This window comes from Molothrus ater, chromosome 1 (assembly GCF_012460135.2).
Source record: "Molothrus ater isolate BHLD 08-10-18 breed brown headed cowbird chromosome 1, BPBGC_Mater_1.1, whole genome shotgun sequence".
Lineage (NCBI taxonomy): Eukaryota > Metazoa > Chordata > Aves > Passeriformes > Icteridae > Molothrus > Molothrus ater.
This window is the reverse complement of record NC_050478.2, coordinates 44,718,082-44,742,877: the sequence shown is the minus strand read 5'-3', so window position 1 is coordinate 44,742,877 and position 24,796 is coordinate 44,718,082. Positions and strand designations below refer to the sequence as shown.

Below are 24,796 nucleotides of genomic sequence, written 5' to 3'. Positions count from 1 at the left end.
ACTGCAGAGCAGGGACAGCAGGTGCAGGACATGCAGGTGGGAGACAGGAGCACTTCAAAGACGTGGAGGAAATTGCAGATTTCTTCCACTGAAGAATGTAAATGCTCAAAATGAAAACTTTGTGATCATACAGAAGATAAAGTTGACATTTCCGTTCTGTAGGTGTTAAATGCAGAGGCTGAACTCACTGGCTTGGGGTTTCATGCATCTTTAATATAACAGAGGTCACACAGAGGAAAAACGACTTTAGGACTGTGCACTGCCACAGCAAGGACCTTACCTGTGACTTGGCATTGCAGCATAAGCTAAGGTAAATATTGCCAGCCTATATACACAAAGGTATGCCTACTTCTTAAAAATCCATGATATAAAGACAGTTTTTTTGCACTCTTTCAGACACAGTGTTGGATTATGGAGCAAAATTTGACAGACCTGCTGGGCAGCATTGGCTCTGAGAACATATTGGTGAGTCACTCCCTGCTGGGTTGCTCTCCTGCAAGCCAGGGCCAGTAGCACATTTTAGAGGTTCAGTTTTTCCTATGGGACACAGTGGAGATAGTGGGCATTCAGAAGAAATCAGTGTGATAGTTATTCTCTGGAAAGAAACAAAATGCAGGGTGAAAATATCTTTAGCTGATGACACTGTGCTTGTGGAAGAAGACTGTCCTTGAGGGCAGAGATAGTGCTAGGAGTGTCCTATGGAGGACATCCCGACAGGGATGCTGCTATCCATCTTCTTTAATTGTTTGCTGTCACAAGTCCTGCTCAGGGATGTGGTGGCTGCCTGTGGGGAGTGGGCAAGCTGCAACGGGCTGGTGAGCAGGAAGAGGACATACCACTGCTGCTGGTGCATCCCATTTCTGGCACTCAGCTAACTGGAAACAAAGCTTTTAGGAGATGAGTGTTACTATGTCAGTTTCTCCCTGGGCCATGCTCCCTTTCTCCTTTCAGAAGGAAACATAAAATAGGACCCCAAAACCCATATCAGGGGCTCTCAGCCTCCTGGCCATGCCCATGTCATTTCTGGTTTGGGGATGCTCCCTGTCTCTGGCCTCAGTACCCTAGGTGGACTCAGGCATGGGCCATGGCCCCACATGATGCCAGCAGGAGGATGCTGGTAATCTCTACCACCACAGCTGTGTTTTCCTTGATCTCCTCTGCCCCTGTGATGCCCCAGGATTCATCCTCGGTCTTACAGGGGGATGGCCAGTCACTCGTGTTCATTCCTCATTTACATCTTATACTGCAGCTGTGGCACATCTATTTTGTCCTCATGCAGCTGGGTGTGAGCTGACTCGTGCCTGGTATATCTGCTAATGTGGGATTTAGCTCATATGAATTTCATTGTCCTTGAACAGATGAGTTACATCTCACCAACACCTAACTCCTCTGCAGCCTATGAATATGCCTTCTACTACTCAGAACTACACATCATCTGTCATCCTGAAGGTATTCCAGCATTTGCATCTACCTTATTTCCAGTGCTGTACTCCATACTGTTTGTGGCAGGCCTCGTGGGAAATGCTTTGGTTGTTTGGATTCTGACAGTCTCCATGAAAATCAAGACCATGACTGACGTCTATCTGCTGAATCTGACTGTCTCTGACCTCCTCTTGGTATTCTCCCTGCCCTTCTTGGTTCAGTACTCCATTGTGAGCCAGTGGACTTTTGGAAATGCACTGTGTAAAATCATCAGCTCAGTTTACTTCATTGGTTTCTACAGCAATGTCTTCTTCATAACCATCATGAGCGTTGACAGGTACTTGGCCATAGTCCACTCCCTCCATGTCCAAGGGATTCGGACAGCTGCCGTTGGGTTTATCACCAGTCTGGTCATTTGGGCAGTTGCCATTTTAGCATCAATGCCAGACTTACTTTTTTTCCAGGAAGTGAATGACAATAACCAGATTAAGTGCCTCCCTCACTATCCTGATGGCAACAATGGCTGGAAGACTTTCAGTAATTTTTTAGTCAACATCCTGGGGTGGCTAATCCCTGTTGTTGTCCTCATTTTCTCCTATCTCAGCATCTTGAAAAACCTTCAGAAGTGCCATACCAAGAACAAGTACAAAGCAATTAAACTGGTTTTTATTGTTGTCATTGTGTTCTTTCTCTCCTGGACCCCTGTCAACATTGTGCTGTTTTTGGACTCTCTGAGGAACATGTCCATCATCGATGACTGCCAGACAAGCCAAAGGCTAGACCTAGCCATGGAGCTGACTGAGGCACTCTCCTTTGTCCACTGCTGCCTTAACCCAGTCATCTATGCTTTTGTGGGTGAGAAGTTCAAGAAGCATCTCTGTAACATTTCGAAAAAATCTGCATGTTTTCTGTCAAACTGCAAAGGCTACGGGGCTTTCGGTGGGCGCAGCCTGGACAAGCACTCCTCTCTGCACACAAAGTCCTCACAGTTGTCTTATGTTGGCACTGTCTTGTAGAACAAGTCCAAAACTATCATCCTGGACAGGTGACCTAAAATTGAGAAATCCTCAGCTGCGCATCCACAGCCATGGACTGTTTGAGCAACCTTTTAGGACATGAAAAGTAGAAGCAGCTGCTTGATTTTGCTTTTATTGTGGTTAATTTTGGTGTTCTCACTTTTTAGATTTTTTTTTTTTGCATCATCCTCCCTTTCCCTTGGCACCTCATGCCTTGCTTGCTTCATGAAATTACCAGCAGACTCCCACACTGCCAGAGCAACATGGAGAGGTACCTTAGAAACACACCATCCCCCCTTCAGACTGAGTACTGAAAAGAACTGTTTATGTTTCCAAACCCTGGACACTTGGCCATTCCTTCCCTCGTCTCAGCAGAGTGTGCTGGCTTTGTGAGCAGGGATGGAACTTGCTCCAGGAGTGGGAACCTGCTCTTTGGAGGGAAATGGGGCCCAAGCTTAAGGTGTCATGCCAGGGTCTGGTTCCCAGTTGACAGATCTGAACAGTGCTTCCAGCCCCAGAAGAGCTTAGTGAGTGAGTAATTGGATAAGCAACCAAGAAATAAATGCTGGCCATGTTTTGGTAAAATCAATATCAATTAATATCTAGGTATCATCCTGACTCCCCATCTGCTACCAGGGCCTGCAGCTTCTTGGCTGGAAGGGTTTGAAGCTGTAGTTCAGAAATGATGCTGTGAATGTCAAGCAACAGCCCCTACGGGAATGAATGAGTGCTGTAGGAATGGATGGAGAAATTGTTACCAGGAAAAAGGCTGAAGAGTGGAAAAAATAGTGGGTGTGAGCTGTCACATGTCCCTGTCAGGGGACTTTCTGAGCATTTCTGAACTTTTTGGACTGGTAACTGGTGTGCCAGTGTGGTCACTGCTCTTGAGCAGGCAGCTGGGATTGACATTCCAGTTACTGTTCCACCTTGGAATGACTGATTTTATATATGTGAATGGCTACCCATTCGTACAGATATATCTATATGTATCTGTATATAGAGAGCTATGTACATATGCATCATATCTATACTTGCCCATGTGTGTATATATACACAAATACACACCCATATACCCATATATATACTTTTATATGTGCAAATACTGTTTGATAAATGCAATGGCTTTCTAAAGCTTTTTGTTCTCTTCTATTTGTCCTACAAGATAGCACCATACTTTAAGTTTCATAATAAAGATACTGTGTGCAATATAATTGCACTATCTTTACATCTGAGGAACCTGTCTCATCGTTATTTGTGTCAGCATCTGCATTTCATTCTGTCCTGGACAGTCTACACAACTGATAGTCCTTCCAGCTGCCTCTTCTCTGCCCCCCCTTCAGTTCAGCTGCTGCCTGGTCCCAGCTGCAGGATCACTGCCTGGCACAGCAGTACAGTCTCTACCTTTCAGGTGCCTTATTGCCTGCCAGGCTTTTTTTGGATATGCAAACCCTCAGGTTCTCTAAAAAGGGTTTCACAAAAACTCAGGGCAAAGCCAAAGGGTGGTGGACAAGAGGGTGGCACCAACTCTCTCCCCTGCAGGTTCACAGTATGAGCCCTCTAGAGCACGATTCACTCAGCTGAAGCACAAGAGATGGGAATGATTTCTGCAGCCTCAGCAGTCTCACCCTGCACCCCTTGTGTGAGTGCTTTGGGACATGTGCTGGAACCCATTTGCCCAAGCTGGCAAGATGATGATGGCCTTTCTCTGGTTATGAGCAAGTCTGCTGTGGGATATCTTCCTCTGCTCAGAGGTTTCATTGATTGCTGTTATGTAGCTGTTGGAGGGAGGCTGTGATCCAGGGCTTCCCCACAAGGGCTGTAACCCAGTGGCATGAGGGTAGCCTAAACATGCAGAGCCTTCTTTGAAAAGTCTTTCACTTTTTGAGCTCTCACTGGAGGATATCCTGCCCTGTTGTTGCCACAACACCTTCTAGCAAGGAAGCAGGAGATGCTTTCTGCAGCTTAAAGGGTTTTTCTGCCAGAGGCAGCTGGCTTTGGTTTTATCAGCAATACCAGGAGCTCTGAGTTGGACCTGACCTCAACTTCTCCTCTCTGCCCAACTGCTTTATTCTGGTACTGCTGCCTTCCTGTGCAAAGGGAGAAGGTGATACCCACATCCGGAGAGTGCTTTGCTGGCAGGAGCTGCCCTGTGTTGCTCTGGGTGGCCAGAAGCACTCTTGTGGGTCACAGAGCTCCTCTGCTTTCTGAAGGGAAGAGCCTGGCGCAGTCTGCTGCCCTCCCAGTGCCTGTGAGAGCATTGAGAGCAGAAGACATCTTCCTGTATCTGCGTGCAAGCTGACAGCTTGAGAAAAATGCCAAATTTTAGGGTTTTCCCAAGAGCAGGGATCACAAGAAGCTGAAGCTAGACCATCCTGCACAGTCCTGGTGCCTGTTCACCTACTTGCATAAAAAGTACCCAGCACAGCTGCTCCACCACAGCTGTTCCACCACAACTGTTGTATGGCTCCTGCTCATATCTGCTGCTTAGCTTCATATCCTGATCTTGCTTTTTCTTTCTGCTGAGATAATGCAGGTTAAAGAGGATTTAGAATGATGTTGGCACATGAAACAGTCAGATGTAATCATGTTTTGGCCTCAGCACATCATTTTAAAACAGAGACCAGAGTAACTGTTACCCACATTCAAGCTTAAACCTAAAGTACATACTTGTTTTCTTTTGATTTACTGGTGTTACTTGCACCAGATGGTCCCTTCTACAGAGGGTCTCTTAGAAAGATGGAGACTTTGTCTGATGCCACTCATGATGCTCTCTGAACATCTGGATGGAAAGGCCTTGACAGGCTGGAGCACTGCAGTGGCATCAGGGGTGCTCATCACTTCCCACACTGCAAACATGTGCAGCAGTTGTTTGGGCATGTTTAAGGACCATGCTGTTCAACTACAGCAGCAAAAAGTGGGATGTGTGAGGGAGGACATGCCAGCTTATGATGTTTCTAGATCCCTCAGAAAATAGTGTCAAGTGGGACCTAGCACATTGTTCCTCATCTCAGCTCTGAGCTGCAGGACTGCCACTTTAGCACAGATAATCATAGTCTGTTGTCCCAAAACTGTAAAATGTCCTGGAGTAAGAAACTAGTCCATATCCAGCTTTTTCTGGCATTATGCTGAAGCCTCCTTCCCAAGGCAATATGGAGACAAACTTATTAAATCCTTGGCAGAATCTCTGGCCTTCAGGTCACTTCTTCAGGCCAGTGGACGCAGTCTGGGGATGAGGATGAGACTGACTTGGTGCTGTCTGGAGGAGCCCTGCCAGCCAGCAGCACAACTCTGCCTCTTTCTGCTGTGGTAACATCCAGCTACAGCTGGAGGTCAGAACCAGGCAAAACTGTAAGGAGGGGAAAAAGAAAGGTTAATGAAGGGTGTTTGTGTCCCACTCTTCTCTTAGCTGAAGAATGCTCCTGTGCAGGGATGGGTCTCTACATTAGCATACATGAAACTGCCCAAGCCTGACTCCCCAAGTTAATTGTATCATATCCAGGAGAATTCTGTTTTATTTTCAGCCTCTTGAAAACACTTTTTATATATACAACTATATGTGTACCAATTATGAAGCAGCATGGAAATTGCTGACTGTGCCAAAAGAGGGTCCAGAAAGGTGCCTCATGACAGAAGAAGAAAAAAACCCATGACTTTAGCAATTCTGTCCAGATATAAAAATAGTTTGGGAAGTTGAAAGGTAATTATAACTTCAGTCTGAATATATCAGGTTTAACTGTAATGTGTGGGCTGATATTTATATTTGGTTAACATACCTTAATGTCCCTTAAAAGGCAGCAAGTAATACTGGGCAAAGCAAAGCTGCCACTGTAGTGCGTCAGTTTTGACGCACGACTTGTGAGCAGTGTGCTTCTGCTCTAGGTAAATCTGTGTTTCTGCTGACTTGGCTGAAATGCCAAAATGTACGGAAACAGGTCACAGAATCCCCACCTCAGAATAGCACTGATTTAGGTTCCTACAGCCTCTGCTGACGTGTGTGTCTGCTGGGGCCTCATTCTGACCCCTACATAGCTCTCCGGGCCTCTGGGTGTCCCTGCAGCTCTGCTGTGCTTTCCAGCAGCCAGTGCAGCCAGTGTAATGCTGGCGTCAGCAGCTGGGTCAGACTTACCACATTGAATGAACTCTATGCAAGAGAAAGGTACCACCAAGCAAACAGCAGTGCCAGCTGTGTCACCCCAGCAAACAGCTTTTCCTCCCCATGCTCCGATATCCAGGCAGATTTCCCACTAACATTAATGAATGTGCATGCAGGTCTGCATTGCCAAGACATTCATCCCTTTCTTCACCTGGCACCCTTGGAGGATGTGCAGTCTCTGTGATCCTCCACATGCCTGAGTTCAGAGAAGGTGTGAATGTGCGTGCAGAATGTGAGGATGGACAGAAGGAAGGAAGGAAGGACAGAGCTCTGGCCTAACAAAGACTGCCAGGACATTGCAAAAGTATTGATTGCCCTTGGTGTTTGAGTCAGCACCAACCTTGACTGCAGCCTGCAGCAAGGTAAAGAGATCAGTGTAGCAAGAAATGTTTGCAAACCAGCTGCCTTTCCTATACAACAAGGGGTAGAGGAAACAGGTCTTGTTCCCTAATGCTCAGGTGTTCAACTGGGCTGAGAGCAAAGAGCAATGCTGCGTGATTTTCTTGGGTCTTTGTCCATGCTCACTGCAAGGCAGACAGCATTTCCAATCTCCTCTCTCCCTATGTCTGCATCTGTCTCTGTACCCATGCACATCTTGCACCACCATCTCTGCACATCTCGGTGTCCCCAGCACCACCCTCCCTGAAGTGTGCTCAGCTGCAGCCCTGCAGAGAGAGGGTGGTGCTGGTGCAAGTGTACCCAACAGCTTCAGCCCTCATAAGCAGCACAAGGGAGAGAGAGGGGAGGGGGGGGAGGGAAGGAGGGAGGAAAGGCATTTCTTTATTCAGCATCTTGAACAGCAGCTTGCTGTTGGAGTGTGGCTCTGCAGCCATTCCTCCTCCCTGGATGAGCCTGGGAGGGAAGGGATGTGGTTGCCCAGCCAAAGGCTTCTTCTCATCTTTCTTGGGCCTTGCTGTTACTGTTGGAGCTGACCTCACAAGCAGGGCAGCCTCACAACGCACTGTGAGTGATCAGTGTAACTCGGGTACACCCTGGAACAGGTGGTTCTGAGCAACTCACAGGCACACCACCTATCCCAGGGGAGGAGGACACCTGCAGGAGACCTGGCTGAGCCCCTGCCACCTCTCCAGGGCAGGACAGCACCATATCTGTGTGATAGCTGGAGCTCAGGATCACAATGGGGTCACCAAGACATGAGTGAGCCTAAGCACTAAACTGTTTCAATGCCACTATCCCTTCTGTGACATTTCTAATGTGGGAACAAATGTTTCTCTTAATTTTTGATATCTGTTTGAGCCACACTCCTTCTGCTTGTAGAAACTGTGCAAACATTCAGCTTTCTGTCACTCTTCCCTTCAGCAGCCCTCAGGATGAAACATTTTCATCCCTAGACATGATTTCTCTCTTCCTCACTCTGGGTAACTTCTGCATCCCCACCTTTTTAATGTAGAATAAATGCAGCTCCCACCCGTTGCTCCCACCAGAGCTCAGTTGGAGCTCAGTTGTCTTCTTGAATGTCTTCAGAACAATGACATGAAGGGATGAGGCTCTATCTGCTGGGTTTTGTCTCAAAAGTGAGGCACAGGAATGATTTCTGTGATTTTTGGGTGTGTCTGTGTGTGAGCAGCTGGTGCTCACATCTGCACTAAAAGCTGCTGGGTGGGCTGTGCTGCAGGACAGCATGGGAGGAACAGGACGCCGATGTGGCAGGGGTGCAGTTCCAGAAGTGCCTCTACCCAGCTGACGAAAAGATGAGAGTTTTGGAGAAATTATAAGAGAAAAAATGTCCAGCAGGAGTCAGTGCAGCCATGGCTATGGTGTGTGTCATACTGCTGTGCCACGCAGAGCCGTTCTGCATCCCAGAACTCCTGTGAGACTCAGGGGTCCCATCCTGGGAGGATGGTGCAGTACCCCCAGGCCACTACTGTTCCCCACTGGCCTGCAGAGGGGACTCCAGTGAAACTCTTGAGAACCAAGAGAGCCTCTTTTCATAAAAATCACCACCATCAGGCTTTCCTCCATGGCAGCAAAAGCAGAGTGTGCTGGGGAGAGCAGCATTTTGATCCTTCAGACTAGACATTTCTCAACTGAGTGCTTTAGTCCACAAATCTTGAACTTGCCAGTGATACTGTGCAAAACCCTGCCTCCCCAAGCTGACCTGGCAGCCTGGCCATAGAGCAGGGGGAGATGCCAGTGGTGTTGAAGTACCTCTGGTCTCCCCAGATATTGAGAGAAATGAGTTTTCAAATTTGGAAGGCACTCAGAGGAAGGTGGAATAAAAAGAACAGGGTGTTTGCCCCTCTTTATCCACAGTGTCCCTGCACATGCCTCCTTTACTCTTGATTTCTTCCTGTAAAATCATTGTGGGCCTCCCAGCTGGGAAAGCAGCACACTGTACCTAGCCCTTCCCAGGAAAAGTCTCTCTGGTTACAAGGGATGCAATGTCTTTTTTGTTTTAGCTTGGAGAAACAAAAGATGTTTTTCTCTATTGTGTATGGACCTGAATGAAAATCTTTTCAGCAGCTTCCTCAGAATTTTTTATTTCTGAGCTGTCCTCAATATGAGTGAACAGAGGCTAAAGATGGAGAGCAGATATATGGTTGATGTGGCAGTTGCCTTTCAGTTAGTATTGGTTTCACATCTCTTTATGCTGCACTACAAGTGCACACCATAATAATGAGTAGCACTCTTAACTGGGTTTATCACTCATAGCAGGATACAGCAGAATGCCTTTTGTGTCTCCCAGGGACACTGCTGAGGATCTCTGTGAGTCAGCTTGACTTGGTTTCTCTTTAATTGAAGTCTCCAGATAAAACCTGTGTGGGTAAAATTTGGTAAACTTCATTTCCTTTTGAGGGTAATAGCCTGCTCTGTGCTTGGTTCCAGTTAAATTCTGGGCAGCACAGGAGGAAGAGGTTGATGACCACCTTCAGGAAAACCCTATTGTTAGGAGGTTCTTTCTACCTGCAGGTAAGCAATGCCTGGGGACAACCTCTCCTGCTGTTACATATGGGAAGTCCTGACCCTCCTTCTTTTTGGGTTTTGCCTGCAAAGAGCTACACCAGAGGTACTGTGCAGAGTATTGGTGACCCAGGAGTGGGTGCCTGTCACCATGATATTTTCTGAAAAATCCCTTCACCAGGATTACTTCTCCTGTGAAAATGAGAAGCCTCAGCTTCTCCATGTTTTGCTGCTCCTGAATGTGATTTGGAGAATTGTTTACCCAACATGTGAATTTTTTTTTTTTACTTAATGACCAATCCCAGTCCAGCTCTGTTGGACTCTCTAGTCAGTCATGGGTCTTTATTATTCATTCTTGTCTAGCCTTCTGATGTATCCTTTCTCTTTATTTAGTACAGTTTTATTATATAATTTCTTATAATATAATAAAATAATAAATCACCCTTCTGAGAACATGAAGTCAATTCCTCATCTCTCACCTTGTCCTGGGGACCCAACACCACAACAGGTGCCCACCAAGGTGAGGGTGGCTGTGTCTCTCTGGGTTCTGCCCACGTTTTACAGCTCAGCAGCAAACCAGTTTGGCATGAGCAGGTCCCCAGTGGGGAAGCTCCTACTGGTCTATCTGTGCCTTCTTTACAAGGCTGAGGGAGGTGGGGAATGGAGGGACACAGCCCTTCATCATCCCATGAGGACATGGGAGACAAATTTAGATTTGGATGTCCTCTAAAGAACAGCACAACTACAGACAGGGCAGTGCTGCTCTGCTGGAATCAGACTATCACTGGCATTGAGGAAACCTTCATTCAACTTTCTGAATCTCATGATTCTCACACAATGAGAACATTTCCTTAGTACCATCTACCAGATGGTACTCATCTTTCAGATGGAAATCATCTTTCAGAAAGTTAAATTTGGGTTCATAATTTGTGTAGTCATAGCTCCTACTTTCAGGATGTGGGGAGAAACCAGCCTTTTGATGTTGTCCTGAAAACAGTGCAGAGTGCTTTACATCTGTTTTTAAAGTGGTCTGCTGGCACTTGTCAGAGAAAAAGGTGAGTTTTGAAAATTCACTGCTCTGGTCCTTTATAATTCCCTACCCTTTAAACTTTCTTTTCCAGCAGTGTATCTTTGCTGTCCCTGGCTAACACCTATCCAGGAGTTAGCTCCCTGATTATTTCCACACATGCTTGTCCTGGCTCACCTGGCTGACATCACTTGCATAATTTGGCTGATGTTGGAGGCCCATGGTTTGACCTTAGTTACATTGCTATGTAGCTGTTGGGGATGTAACATTTGCTAGATAAAGCATAATACAGTAAAAACCCACAAAATGTGGCAGAAATACCAGAACTGAACTTACATGAAGCCTGGTAACTTGCTAATCAATCCACAAGCAACAGCTCCGGCAACATGGAAGATACTCTCCATCCACAAAATCCCACCAAGGTCAGCCTGCCTGAAGACAACACAACTCTGCCTTTTGGGAGAAGGCATTTTAATCTCCCTTGACTTTTGAGGCAGGGGCAGTACCTGGAAAACACCTGGGGGTGTTTCCAGGACTGAATTCCTTGTGTCCTGGAGGGCCTTGGTATTGGTACAGCAGCCAACTGGATGCAGTGTCTGTTTCTCATAACACACCCACTGCACAGCCTCCTGCCCTGTTCCACCCCAGAGGAGCTGCTTTTCTGTGTCCAGGGGTGCCTGGCAATGTGCTTCACAGCATCCCAATTGTGCTGCACTTGTGCAGCACATGCATGCACTCGTGCAACCCTGAGCAGGGTCCTCAGGTCAGGGGCCAAGAAGGGTCCTTGATTTTTGAACATCCCAATATTTTAAACCCTCTGACTCCACTGGGCTGCAGAGAGAGAATAAGCTTAAAATCTTGTTTACAGGCAAAGAAGGGGCACAATATATCGTAGGTAGAGCCAAGAATTTAGTGTGAGTGCAATGGCATTCTCAAGGCTCCAATTGTTATCAGTTTAAATCTGCTGGTTGCAGAAGAACAAGAACATTATTGCAGCTTCAATTTTTTGCACACACATAGTTTCTATCTATTTTCCCGGTGTTATGCTCACCCTTATCCCTGCCCCTTTGGGTCCTAAGGCTTGTGGTTGTGGTGAAGTGAGGTGTCAGAGAGAGCTGTGAACACCTCCAGTCCTTCCCTGGGATGAGTGCAATGTTAACCCTGATTTTCCTTCTTTTTTTTTCCTGGATCTGTTTTGGATTATTTTTCTATGTTTTCCAACATTCTTCTATACCTTCTTCTCTCTTCACTGGTCTATACACAACCTACCATAGGCAGTGCCCCTTATGGAAGTTAGATACTAATTTTGTTCTCTCTGTTACCACTAAACCCAGTTTTGCCATCTCCAGATCTGCATTTTTTTGCCTGACCATCAGTGATTTGTGTAGAGCTGTAAGGCTTCCCAGTGCCAGCCTGTGCCCCATCTTCTACCATCCCATACCTGTACTTCTCTGTGCTGCATCCTACATCCCCACAGCTCAAGGACTCTGATATTGTACCATACTTGTATTTCTACACACTGTTCTGTGTCTGAGTGAAAAATGTCTCGTTCTGCATAGAATGGGGTAAACTAAGGGGGTGACAGTTTTCACATGCTGTCACGGCACCTCAGGCATTTCTGTCTCTGTGCAGATCCTGTCCCCTGTAAGCACTTCTGTCCCTCTGAGTGGCTGCATCCTACTTAATGATTTCACAAGAAGCCAGCAGGACCCCAGCACAGCACATCAGTGCTTTCTCAGCTCAGCCCCGAAGCTCAGCCCAGGAAGCCAACATGTTCACGTAGGCACGAGCATTAGAGAAGAGGAAACATACGTTTAAATCCAAACACGCTCATCTTGAAGAAAACATTGGTTTTCAATGCAGCTATGAATTAAGGTAAGAGACAATTATATTTCCCCTATAATTTGACAGAACAAAATGAGACAAAATGGTGGGTCAGGAACTTAAGGAAATTCTTCACTGCTTAGTGCTTGGAACCTAAATGATATTTAATTTGGGTAAAGATGATGTGGGTACTGTTTACAACCTGTGAAAGTAAAAAGGGAAGCACTTCTGTTAACGAAGTGAACCAGGGCAGATAAATTTTACTCAGTCACTAATTATTTGCGGCATCTTGTGGTACAAGGAATATTCACCCTGGATAGAAATCCTCAAGGTTAGTAAATGCTGATACATGATTAGTGTGCAACATTAACCTAGAAGGACAGAGCAAGAAGATACAGCCCTTCTACTTCATTAGAAGATTTTTCTTTGATGTCTGCAGGGATTGCAGAACTCACCAGCATTGCTTGCTTCTAGTTTTAGTCAGTGAACCAACGTCCAAAACATCACTGATACTGAAAGAGAGCCCAAAGCAGAAAATCTGGTAGAGTCAATAGAAAGCATCTGATACAGACAGACCAGCAAGAGAGCAATGGAAATTAAAGACATTTGAAAGCTCTTACCTTTCTGTATAACCTACTTGATTTTCCTGTGACTCAGCTTTCCACAGGAAAGATGTTACATGGAGATGTCTGCCGGTTTGGGTGACACATTTGAGTAATGCCACAGTGGTGGCAACCCACTGAGTACTTGTGTGATACAAGTACAGATCCACAGCAGTGGTTTCCAAAATCTGGTCTGCTGGGGCAAGCCCTGTGTGCAGGCAGTGCAGCCAGAGGCAGGGAACTGGATGACAGGATAAAAGAAGGCAACTGCAATGAATCTAAAGGGTTTGAGCAGTACAGAAAAAGTCCAAAAGGGAGAAAAAAAGGCTAAAATTTGACAAAAGACAAGGCATAATAAATTGAGACTAAATCCCACAGAAAACTTGATATTCACAGGAAGGAGCTGGCAGCTCCAGAACATAAATCTCAGTCATACATAATCAAGAAGGTTTAATGTGCTCTGCTCTCTGAAATGATGGAGAAGATGATTTAAAAGATCTCCAACTGCTGAAGAGCCTTCTCTGCTTTCTCAGGGATGCTGAGGCAATTTGAAATTATTAAGCACAAAAAGGGGTGGGGGCAGGAAGCAAATAGATGCCACAATAAAGGCAGTGAGAGGACAGAACCAACAGTAACCATAAACAATTACAAACCGTGCTCATAGCTACAAATAATCACCTGTTTTTGCTTTTCTGTCCTTTCAACAGAAAATACAAAAGAAATTTGAATGCTTCTTCAGAAGAGAAATCCTGGGAAAAAGAAATACTGAGGAAGAGCAGGTAAGAGAAAACACTGGCAAAAAGGTCAGCTATACATTTGAAAAAATAGATACAGAGTGCCTGAGCAACTGTGCAAGCAGAAAGGGCAATTAGGGGAACTTACAGGCTAGATGAAATGACTGTGAAATAAGTTTTCCAAGAAAATCCTGCTCCTGGCAATCACCATCCAGTCACCATTGTCAGATGACAGCCCCAAACACCCAGTTCCCTGGGGGCAGCTCTTGGGGAGGGCAGCTGCTCCCTCAGCTCTGCCACTGCTTCCCCAGTAGCTGAGTTGAAGTGCACCCCAGCCTCTGTGAGGACCAAAATAAACACTGCTCTACAACAATATTCACTATTTACCTAATTTCCTATCCCCTGGCTGATCCCTGGCAGCAGGGCACTGCCAGGAAACCATCTCAAGCTGCAGAAGCTCTGCAGAGGTCCCTTGCTTCTGGTCATAGGATAAAGACCACCCTGAGAGACATGGATGCAAATTTCAGAACCATTTCAGTGATTTTTGAACCTCAATTTTAACATGCAGGGGAGACATGGGAGTCTGAGTCATGCTGTCAGGTCATCTTTCCTAAGTGCATGGAGTCATTTCTGAAACAGCTTCACGTGCTCAAGAGACTTGGTCATGCCCTGAGACATGAAACTATTCCCTGCTCCATTAAGTGTGCAGGCACCAAGGCTCCTGCATGCCCACCCTGTCAGACTCAGAGGGGCTTTGTCTTCCCAGAGCTGAGTTGAAACCACTGAAAGCTTTGACTCCTTCTATAAATACACCAGCAACCACAGTGGTAAGCTGCCAGGGGTTTATCAGGACTTAACTTGGCCCCAGCAAACCACACGCTGCTGTGGTAAAGCTGTCCCTTCCAACTGGCTCTCAGCCTGTCTGCCTGGTGGGGAAAAAAAACAGCGAGTGGGGGGATGTTTCTGGGGGCAGGATGTGCCCAGGACATCTGGGTTCAGTCTCCTGTGCCTGCTTTGCTGTGGTGGCAGCACAAACAGCCTGAGTGAGGCCACCAGCCTGGTCAGTGCACAGAGGGAGCAAGGGCAAGATCTTGTTCAAAATAATACCTCTGTTGTTGCTCTGAAAGACAGGTGATGTAGCCCTTGACATTGGCAGAGACATCCAGCAGCAAGTCCACGTTTTTGGGTTTTCTTTATAAATCATGAATACACCTAATTTTGGTGTGATGGGCTAATATAAATCTTGTGCTCTGATTACTTGCTGTTACCTCCAGGTATGCATGGAGCATCATTGAGAAAGCACTTTCCAAAACTGTAATGCCCTAGGCAAAGGTGAGAGAGACCCTAGGGATTTTGGACTCTGCATTATCTCCTCCTGCCATCCATGATCAAAGTCTGATCTTTCCAAATACATTTTTCCACCAAAAACCATTGGTTTAAGTTTGTATGTTTACATGCTTCTCATTTTCAGCTAGTGGTGTCTGCTTCTAATTTAGTTTGTGATATTGGTGTAAAAACTGTAGAATTGGATCAGGGAACTGGCATTTTTAAAATATCTTTGACCTAAATACTGTTGTAAGGGGATCCAAGACCTTTGCAATATTCAGTCATGTTCTTATCGGCAGTGGTTTTATTGCCTTCTATTTCTGAGTTATTCACTTATGCCACTGTAAGTGGCCTAATTCTTTGAAAACCTCAGCATCACATTTCTGCACCTTCAACTTCACCTTAAATTGCAAAATTCAATAACAAAGCATCCCAGAGAACTACTTGCTTTTAAAAAACTTATCCTCAAATTACTGGGGGAAGCCTCTATAAATTAAATTACCCAAATTGAAAAGCAATTATTAAGTTAGCAGAATTCTGATGGGCCATAGAAATAGTCCAGTTGATCTGGGAGAAAATGACAAAAGAAAGAAGAAACACCAAAGAAAGAAATTTCCTCACCTTAAAGTCATCAAGGAAGAACTGAGGGACAGCAAGCATGTGGCATTACTCCACACTCAGAAGCGAGGGAGGAATGAAAAAAGAGCTGGTTAGGTGGGAAAATACACCCACCTACCAGTTTCAACAGGGTGGTTATTTGATAATAACCTCTCCAAACTGTGCTGCTTTCTTTCTACAGCCATCATGATAGCCTCACTGCTAACCCAACACCAGCAGCTGCTCCATGGTTTTCACAGGGCCCTGCTTCCTTCCAGGGCTCACTCCCCAGGATTTGAGCTAGCTGGTGCTGGGCGGAGCTCAAAGGGTTTAGCTTTTCCAGTCATTTATTACCAGAAGAGAGTAATAATTGTTCAGAGAATTGTTCCCCAACCTGATCTGCCTCCCTGCCTATCAAGGGCTGTAGGATTTAATCTGGCACCCTCCCACTGAGTTTCTCCACTATGTCTGGCCTAAACCCATTTCTCAGACTGATACCTTCTCTCAAATTGAAGACCCTCAGACAGGCAAAAAATGTCCTTTTCCTACCTGAAGTCTGTTTCAGTCATTAGCCTTTCAGAAATAAAAATGCTCATCTTATTCCTGTCTTGCATGTTTCTGGTTTGAATTTTCCTGCATCACTGTAAAGGATATTTAATCTAATCCCACTCAAATAATTAGCAAGATTATTAACACAAACAGAAGTGAAATCAGGTGTTACCAATTTATGCCTGCATCCCCTGTATCAAGCTCTGCTATGGTAAAGTCATCACTCTTTTGTTACTTCCCATCTGGAAGCTCTTTTAACACCTGAGGGTTGCATCAGCTTTTCTTGCAGTCTAGTTTCCTTTCAGATATTCCTCCTCCGTTGAGACATGACCCATGTTGTTTAACTCCCAAGCATGTCATTTTGGTTACATTTGGCTCCATTAGGGCCAATGTGAGTCATCCAGGAATCCCCAGATTATTCAGATTGTCTGAATCACTCTCCTGTAACCCTTCTATCACGTGCCCCTGCCAGCTCTCATTGCCGATGTGCTTTCAGAACAATGATGAAAACACCAAAGAGTTTTTGGCTTTCAACTTGTCATTTCCACAGACATTTTACATGCAATATTCCCAGTTCAGCAAGGCTTCCTCCATGGATGTCTGTCTTTTGAGATCTGGTCCAAATCCCATTGCAATGCTTTGTTGGTCTTTCTTTGGGCTGGAGACATGTATTACCAAATAAGCATGCAGTGCAAGTCAGAGCTCCAGCTCACCCACACAGCTCCCTTTTTCAGCCTTGCAAACCCATCAGATGCCCAAACTAAAAATCCTCTTCTATAAAGCCACACAGATTGGCCTTAGCTGCACTCTGCCCCTTTACAGTTTAAATTTATTTTGCCTGAGTTAAAGGTTAGGTTAGATCAGCCGTCTCACCTTGCTTTCCACTTTCAAAGGTCTGCATGTAGAGGTAGAATAGGGAAACATCTCCCCACTTCAGGAATGAATGAAAGACTGAAATTTAAGATTTAAAGTAACTGCATTTGGTGGGATGGGCTTGCTTTTGACCCTGGCTATCTAACATGGTCCCAACCAGCTCCACAGGCCATTGCCTGTGAATGGAACCACTCTGATCTGAAAAATAAACTAAGTAAATTACAGGAACTAGCAGGGCGTAGGACTAGCAACCAGGCCCCATCTCTGGTTAATATATTAATCTTAACGCCTAAGTTTGGGGTGGTGTGTTATCTAAATGGGTAGAGGTGTCTGTGGTAGTCTAATGATTCTGTGGTAGCTGCTTGCCAGGCTGGTTAAGTTTTACCCAGAGTGCTATCTCCTCCTAGTTCTCACCTACTTCTGGTTATTTACTTCAATCTCTTTTTTTGTGTGTGTTAGAAGTGCCACCATAACTTCAGCATTTCTTTTGGAGGTGCCTGAGGTCATCCCTGTGTTCTTGCTGAGAATCACAACTGGTAAGAAGGAGGTGGGTGTAGTTGCAAATGCATAAAAGCAAGAGCATTTATTTTTGTGTGCGGTGATGGCAGCTCAGACCTAAGGGTGAAAAAGGGATATACACACACCTGTAGGGTTTCACAGGGTTTCTCACAAAGCCTACAGCTTCCCAGGGCCAGCTGATTCATCAGGTTATTCAGGGTGCATTGAAAACATGTTTTTTCTAGCATGAGAAAAGCATGTAATCACTCAGAAATGCTGATTAAGGTATGAAAATCTTTCTAAGGCTGAAATACTTTTATTAGCATATTGTGCAAATCTGAAGTGTGACCCTCTAGCAGAGGTCTGGATTTGGTCATTGTTTTCACTTCTTTTAATTTGGTGGTAGGAGCAGCATGAGAGGGAGGCAGACTGCTTGTGATCTCCCTCTTTTTGGCAGTAAAGCCTGTAACATGGCACTTGACTGAAGTGCCAGGGATGATACCTGGAAAGAATCTGATATATCTGATATCTAGACATATAAACAGGATTTGCTCTTATGTCACCCAGCCTGATGCCAGTGTAGCTTGAAGATTGAAATGCAACTTCTGTTCTGCAGAGGAGTTTGCAGACCTCTCACAATTTCACTTCCCTCTGTATTTCATGGGGTGCACATGGTGGTTGGGTTGAGAAACAGTGGTCCTGGTCTTGCGGACTATGGTCTTTGAGGCAGCTATAAACATGATTAGGAGCAGAAGTGTTTGTGAAGAGTGGGGTGTAAAATTGATGGGGAAATCCGGAGAGAGAGAAAAGTGGTTGAGCAGTTCCATGAGAAGCAGAAGCGAATCTACTATTTCCTGTAGTCAGCAAGGGAAAATATCTGATGGAGAAACCTCAAAGCCTTGCAGTCCTCCTGTGTCCTCTACATCTTCAGTTCACTCTGTCCCTTAAGTGAACATTTATTGTAAGCATAAAAGAGAAAATTGTGTTGAAGGTGATGATGAGAAACCTGCAGCATGTGCTGCAGTGGACTTTGGGAGGCTGACAGAGAATATGTGACAGGAAAGGATGGAGAATGGTCAGATCTAAGTTTCTCTCTTTAAGGTGCAATATCATTTCAACATATTATCCCTATCTGCTATGGGCTGGGTTTTGGGAGCCCTTTGAAATTTGCAGCCCATCTACAGAGTATCATCAGTTGAAACTGAGCAAAGTGGTATCAGAGGAGCTAAATATTCAAGCAGTGCTGGTGGCATTGCCTGTGTAGCATGAGTGGTGCTGGAAGGATATGAGTGACTGCTGATAAATGAAATCCAGGAGACAGAGATGAATAAGCCACAGACTGCCAGAAGATTCAAACCCCTATGTCATTTTAGTAAGTGCAGTCCTTGCTTGCCCCTGGACATGCAATACACAGTCTTACATTTCCCTTTGCTGTAGGTACCACAGACCCCACAAGCACCCATCCAAGGGTAAAGGAAATAATCTACTACTGTAGAAATAAATGATCCTCATCAGTAAGTTAAAGGAGATTACTTGACTGAAAAGGTATTTCAGGAAGTATCCCAGCACAAGCAATGTTTCTGTTTACTTCACTAAGGCCAGGAGTTTCTCCTGTACATCTGTGTAAATGTTCTCCAGTGAAGAAGGTGGCCATTCCCATACCTCTCTATCCAGGCAATGTCCAGTTCAGAAGTTTGTGCAGAACTCTGCCAGACCTGAGGGCTAGCCCCTGGTGGGAGCTGCATTTCCTTATATGTGTGATATCCTCTGTCCAGCAGAGCACAATGAATTCTACAGACACATATGGAAACTCTTCAGACAAGCTGCCTTTCTCAATATGAATCAAGGGAGCAAGCATGTTAAAAACCAGCATAGCTCGAGATTCTTAGAGAGGAGAGTAAAGCAATGTGCATTTCCTCTCTCCAGAGCAGGATTTCATACAGCACAGACAGTCAAGGCAAACACCACCAAACAGCCCTCTCTGAATGACAGCATAATTAGCAAAGGTGTTAAGGGGATACAAGCAAGCTTTGATCAGTTTTTTCCTCTTTGTCTGATGAGACTTCTGGTTGTCATATCAGGAATGACATGTCTGAAACAGGAGCTGACTTGGCAGAGAAGAAGCTGGAGCAGTTTGCAGAAACAGCATGATCTCTGTCTGGCATTGCCACAGAGTCACAGGGATAGGACAGGACTTCTGGAGGTCTCTTGTCCAAACCCATGCACAGAGCACGGCCAGCTGAGTTTCAAGTACTTCCAGGGATTAGATCCCACAACCTCTCTGGAGCCCTGTCTTGGTGTTTGACCACCATCATGGCAAACATTTATTTTCAATACATAAAGTAATGATTTCCCATGGCTATTGCTATTTATTCCCCTGAGGAAAGTTGTCTGCTTCACCTTTACACCTTCTCCCTAAATCCCTCTTGAGATATTTCTTGTTGAGGCTAACCAAACCTTTCTCATAGGCCATGTGCTCCTGCCCCAGTCAGTCCCTTCTGCAGCCCTCAGCTACTGCTGCATGAGTGCAGGACCAGCTGTGGAGCACATGAGCCCACAGAGAAAGGTGTAGGCTCTGGGTGCACAGATGGGTGCAGTAACAGCTCAGTGGCAAAGAAGCTGGGGGGGCTGACAGAGTGATGACACATATTCAGCACAGGAGACTTGGTACCCTGCTGCTTTTTCTGCATACATTTAATCTCAGAAAGAAAGAAATCAGGATGGCATGGCAGAAAATGATGGGTTATTGAGATTATATGTGATGTCTCCTGCTCATATCTGTATCACTCAACAGGGCAGATAAAGAGATGGCAACTCTTTATTTATGTCACCAGTAGAAAATAAGTATCTTGTTTGCAATTGCTGTCAGCTTCTGCCTCAGCACCTAAGCTTTTCCAGCTTGTATCCCTTTAACTCTGCTGGTGCCAGATATCTCCTCTCCAGAGGCTGGAGAATTGAAGCCACTGTTATCCCTGGGCTGACAGGCAGGGGCTGGACAGACTCTGAAGGCAGACTCAGCTACCAGTTCAAGTGGATAGATACTGCGAGAGCCACTCTGCCCAGGGGTGTGCCTGCCTGCTGCAAACAGCTTTCCCCATACTGTGCCCATGCCCCAGCGCTACCAGTGCTGAGACAGCCTTTTCTAGCCCACTTTTCCTGTGTGCAACCACAAAGATGTGTTTCGAGTCTGTAGGCAGTAATCATTAGAATTTGAACATTCAGGTTAAAAATGTTTTTAAATTGAGAGCCTGCATTAGACAAAAAATACACTCTTTAAGATATTGCTACAAAATAAGAGGCCAGAACTTCACAGCCAATACCATAAACGATGCTCTGGCAATGAGGCATTAGGGGAAAATGTCAGTATGGTCATAGTAGCTACTCATGGGGAAGATTGTTGTAGTTACCACCATGTCATAGAAAAGTATCTCACACCTGAGGACATCTTTATTTCATGTTTAATTTTGAATGGCTTATTTGAAACAGAAGTTATAAAGCTGTTGGTGAAATGTGGATTCCAATCGCTTAGCTATAAGTGTCAGGAGTCAGAGTAGCTATACACCATCAGCACCTACTACTGAGCAGTGTGTCCATGCTCACCTTATATTCAGGAAAAGAGGTTTCATCAGTGTGGTCAGCAGTCTGGAAAGCAATCTGTCTTGTCTTAAAGCAGATTTGGCCTGACCTGCATTGGATGCCCTGCTGTTTGTTGACTGTATGATTATATCTCCCACTAACAGGAGATTGTAAACATAGGCAGTCTGTGGTCACTGTACTGAGTCCCTTCGGTACAGGCAGCAGGGGGTTCCTGTAAGAGGATGTGGCCAAGGGGTAGTTGTTAGTTGCAGTTTGGTTATCACTGGCCTTTTCTTTCGGTCTCAGCTTTAACAGGCTGGCTTCTGGACCATGCATCACACTCACTGTCTTTCATCTCCTACAGTGAGACCAAGTAATGGATACTTTCAAGCTCTTTTCCCAACCAGGGAGCAGACCAAATACAGCAACATCTGCACTCCTATAGGATTTTTGATTCCTTGCAAACAGAAATCTTTGCAGGGACTTGAACACCACATCCTAAAGGACAGCAGATGAAATGACAGGTGCTCTGAGTTTTTGGGTGTGCAGACCACTGAGCCTAGAGGTCACACACCTGCACCCCATAGTCTCTTTGGACTCAGCCGAGGTGAATTCCTGGCTCCAGCCTCACAGCCAGAGCAGGAGCAGTCATGAGATGCTTTGTTACTTGAGGAAAAGGGTCAATATATTTTCTCTTTTTTTGATCATAGGATGATTTTTAGAAAAGCCTCATCAAAGATAGGCTTGCTGCCAGCAATGTCCCAGGGCAGACTTGCTCCTCCCTTACCAGCAAGCATCAGCTCAGGCCTGGCCAAACTGGGTCCCTTGTACCCTTCCAGTCCAGGGCTGGTGAGAGGGGAAGATGGGGCTGTTGGGGTGTTGACAGGCACCGAGTCTGCTCAACATCTACTTGTGAACTATTGTTTCCTGCCAAGCACTGCCCACAGACCAGCAGAGCACCTGCCTTGCTCGTGGTGCTGCCATGCACCACATGCACAGCTCAGCCAGCTCTCACCTTGCTGCTGCTCCTGCTGCACTTCAATAAGTAGGGGCTTATGTGACAGCCCTTGAAAATGTCATTAATTTTTTTCTTATTCTAAAGAGTTAATTTTCAGTGAAGTACATGTAACAGCAGAGTCTGGACTTTTGTCATAACATAACTACCATCAGCTCCACAGTAATACAACCCTCACTAAAATAAATAGTGACAAAATCTCAAAGTATGCTTGATGCAGTCTTTCAGTATTTACCACAGCACATATAAGATTGCTCTAATGTTATTTTCTTTACTTTTTCCATTTTGCCTCTAGCTAGCAAATTCAGCATGACAGAAGCATACTCACAAGCAACAACTGAATACGTTTACGATGAAGATGCTTTCTCCTGCAATAAAACCGACATCCAAGAGTTTGGGAAAATATTTCTGCCACTATTTTACATAATCGTGTTTGCTCTTGGCCTCACAGGGAATCTAATGGTGGTTTTTGCCATTGTGAAAGGCAATAAAAAAAGCATCACTGACATCTATCTCCTGAACTTGGCTATCTCTGACCTTCTCTTTGTGATCTCCCTCCCGTTCTGGGCGTCCAGCACGGTCCGTGGATGGACCATTGGGACTGTTGCATGTACAGCTGTTTCCTCACTGTATTACATTGGTTTCTTTGGGGGAATGTTCTTTATCACTGTTATCAGCATTGACAGGTACTTAGCCATTGTCCGGGCAACTTATTCTCTGAGATCCAGAACAGTAAGACATGGCTTTCTTGTAAGCTGTGGAGTGTGGGCAATAGCAGTTCTAGTGTCGGTGCCACAATTTGTGTTCACCCAGCTCATAGAAAATTACTGCATTGCTGTCTTCCCAGAGAAGCTGGAGAACATCTGGCCAGTGTTCTGCAATACGGAGCTGAACACCATTGGCTTTCTCATCCCAGTCTGTATCATATTCTATTGCTACTGTGGGATCATCAAAACTCTTCTGTCCTGCAAAAATCAGAAAAAAGCCCGAGCCATAAAACTGATATTGGTTGTGGTGGTGGTTTTTTTTCTGTTTTGGTCCCCCTACAATGTACTGATTTTTCTAGATACTTTAAAGCACTATGAGTTATTCACAGATTGCAGCCAAATTAAGTCATTGGACTACGCAATGCACCTGGCTGAAACCATTGCATTCAGTCACTGTTGTCTCAATCCTTTTATCTATGCATTTGCTGGGGAAAAATTCAGGAAATACCTTTATCATGTCTGCTTGAAGTACTGTCCATTCCTGTGTTTCTGTGGGCCCTGCAGTCACTACCAGGTCTCTCATTCAGTTAGTTATGCAGAAAGTGTGGTGAACAGCAACGTAACCCAGAACACCAGTGACCAGGATGGCTCTGTCTTCGTCTAAAAGGGTCTCAGAAGGAGAAATGTATCAATACGCGTCTTCTGCAGGTATAGCAGCCACTGAAGGGTTCCATTTACCCATATGAAGAGCCTTAAAGGCTGCCCTGAATTACTGACATGCCTCTAGTTAACCATTAAATATTCTAAAACAGCAAAGATTTTTAAAACAAAAGCAATACAATATGTCAGTGTTGGACATGGAATGGAATCAAGAGCAAGGAAGAGGGAAAGTAGAAACAAAAGGAGTGCTCTGTGCCTAGAAAAGGAAGAGGGTAGGGAACCTTTTGAACAGTTCCACCACTGGAACGTGTGCGTGTGTCAGTGTATCTGCATGTGATACTCATGTAATAGACCTAAACTCATTTTTTATAAGGGAAGAGAAATCTCTTTAATGAATGGTGACTAAGTTTTAGGAGAGGGGAATATTTTTGATAGTAAAGGGGTGTATTTTTGATGCTATATATCCATAAGTAAGTGATTTTGTAGTTATTGATTGCAACAAATATTTTAACTGTGTTTTCATTTGTAATAAAATCGCACTGTTTAAAAAGAAGAAGGCGTTATTTCTGAACATGTGTTCAGTGTCACCTGTTCACTCTGTGTTTATAGCATGCAATAGTCAGAGCAAGGATCTCTAATCCATCCTTTAGGATTAGACATGTGCCAGTGGGTGTATCTCCTGATTTCCATTTTGGCTTGGCCTCAGCCAAATGCCAGAGCTCAGGGGAGCCCTTCACAGTGCACATCCCCAGGGGCTCTGACCAGTGGACATCAGCAGCCTCTGGAACAATGGGAACTAGAAGTATGGGTTTGGATATCCCTGTGCTTGGTCCAAATACAGCACAATCAAGCTGAGCACAGAAAGTCCCTGACTCTCACCCATGCCCTGCTTGCCACATGTTGTAAACACCAGCCATGACTACACTATCACAGACAATGGCTCTGGGGACAAAATAATCACTTGTCCATTCTCCTTTCCATAACCTTCCTCAGGTTTTGGGGCCTCTCCCACCACAGCTGATTCCCCCAGGGAAAACTGCAGTTGTACTCAGACTTAATGCATCCCAGAGGACACATTTCCCATGTGCACTGCACAGACTCCAAATATTCTTGTTACTCCTGCAGTAACAATGCACCGGGGATGCAAAATGTCCATCAGAAAATGGAGTCCTTGACCTGGGCATCCCTGTCATCATCTGCTGCAAAAGTGAAGGAGAATTTGTTGGCACTGTGGACTAGAGTTAGGTGAGTGGAAAAAGGAACTGTTGCCAGTAATGAAGCTGACATCACCTTAC

General features: G+C 45.2%; 2 protein-coding genes across 3 annotated transcripts; both read left to right on the top strand.

Moving 5' to 3' along the window:
• The first annotated feature begins 411 nt into the window (after positions 1 to 411).
• LOC118684084 (C-C chemokine receptor type 8-like) lies at positions 412 to 2,438 on the top strand. The gene is made up of 2 exons (XM_036378780.1): positions 412 to 465; positions 1,359 to 2,438. Exons 1-2 carry the CDS (start codon positions 412 to 414, stop codon positions 2,436 to 2,438), a joined length of 1,134 nt encoding a protein of 377 aa, XP_036234673.1.
• Positions 2,439 to 12,313: 9,875 nt separating this feature from the next.
• Positions 12,314 to 24,048, top strand: LOC118701847 (CX3C chemokine receptor 1-like). 2 transcript variants are annotated; one of them, XM_036406777.2, is made up of 4 exons: positions 12,314 to 12,415; positions 13,674 to 13,745; positions 17,505 to 17,592; positions 22,430 to 24,048. In XM_036406777.2, exon 4 carries the CDS (start codon positions 22,444 to 22,446, stop codon positions 23,503 to 23,505), a length of 1,062 nt encoding a protein of 353 aa, XP_036262670.1. In that variant the 5' UTR covers positions 12,314 to 12,415; positions 13,674 to 13,745; positions 17,505 to 17,592; positions 22,430 to 22,443; the 3' UTR covers positions 23,506 to 24,048. The 2 variants fall into 2 exon arrangements, with proteins under 2 accessions (XP_036262670.1, XP_054371984.1); XM_054516009.1 differs by lacking the exon at positions 17,505 to 17,592.
• The last annotated feature ends 748 nt before the right edge of the window (positions 24,049 to 24,796 follow it).

Bases quoted from the DNA above. Each gene is read 5' to 3' on its own strand.
- LOC118684084 (XM_036378780.1), top strand. From the start codon at position 412: ATGGAGCAAAATTTGACAGACCTGCTGGGCAGCATTGGCTCTGAGAAC. The intron at 466-1,358 runs GTGAGTCACTCC...GTCCTTGAACAG, and splicing joins TTGGCTCTGAGAACATATTG to ATGAGTTACATCTCACCAAC.
- LOC118701847 (XM_054516009.1), top strand. From the start codon at position 22,444: ATGACAGAAGCATACTCACAAGCAACAACTGAATACGTTTACGATGAA.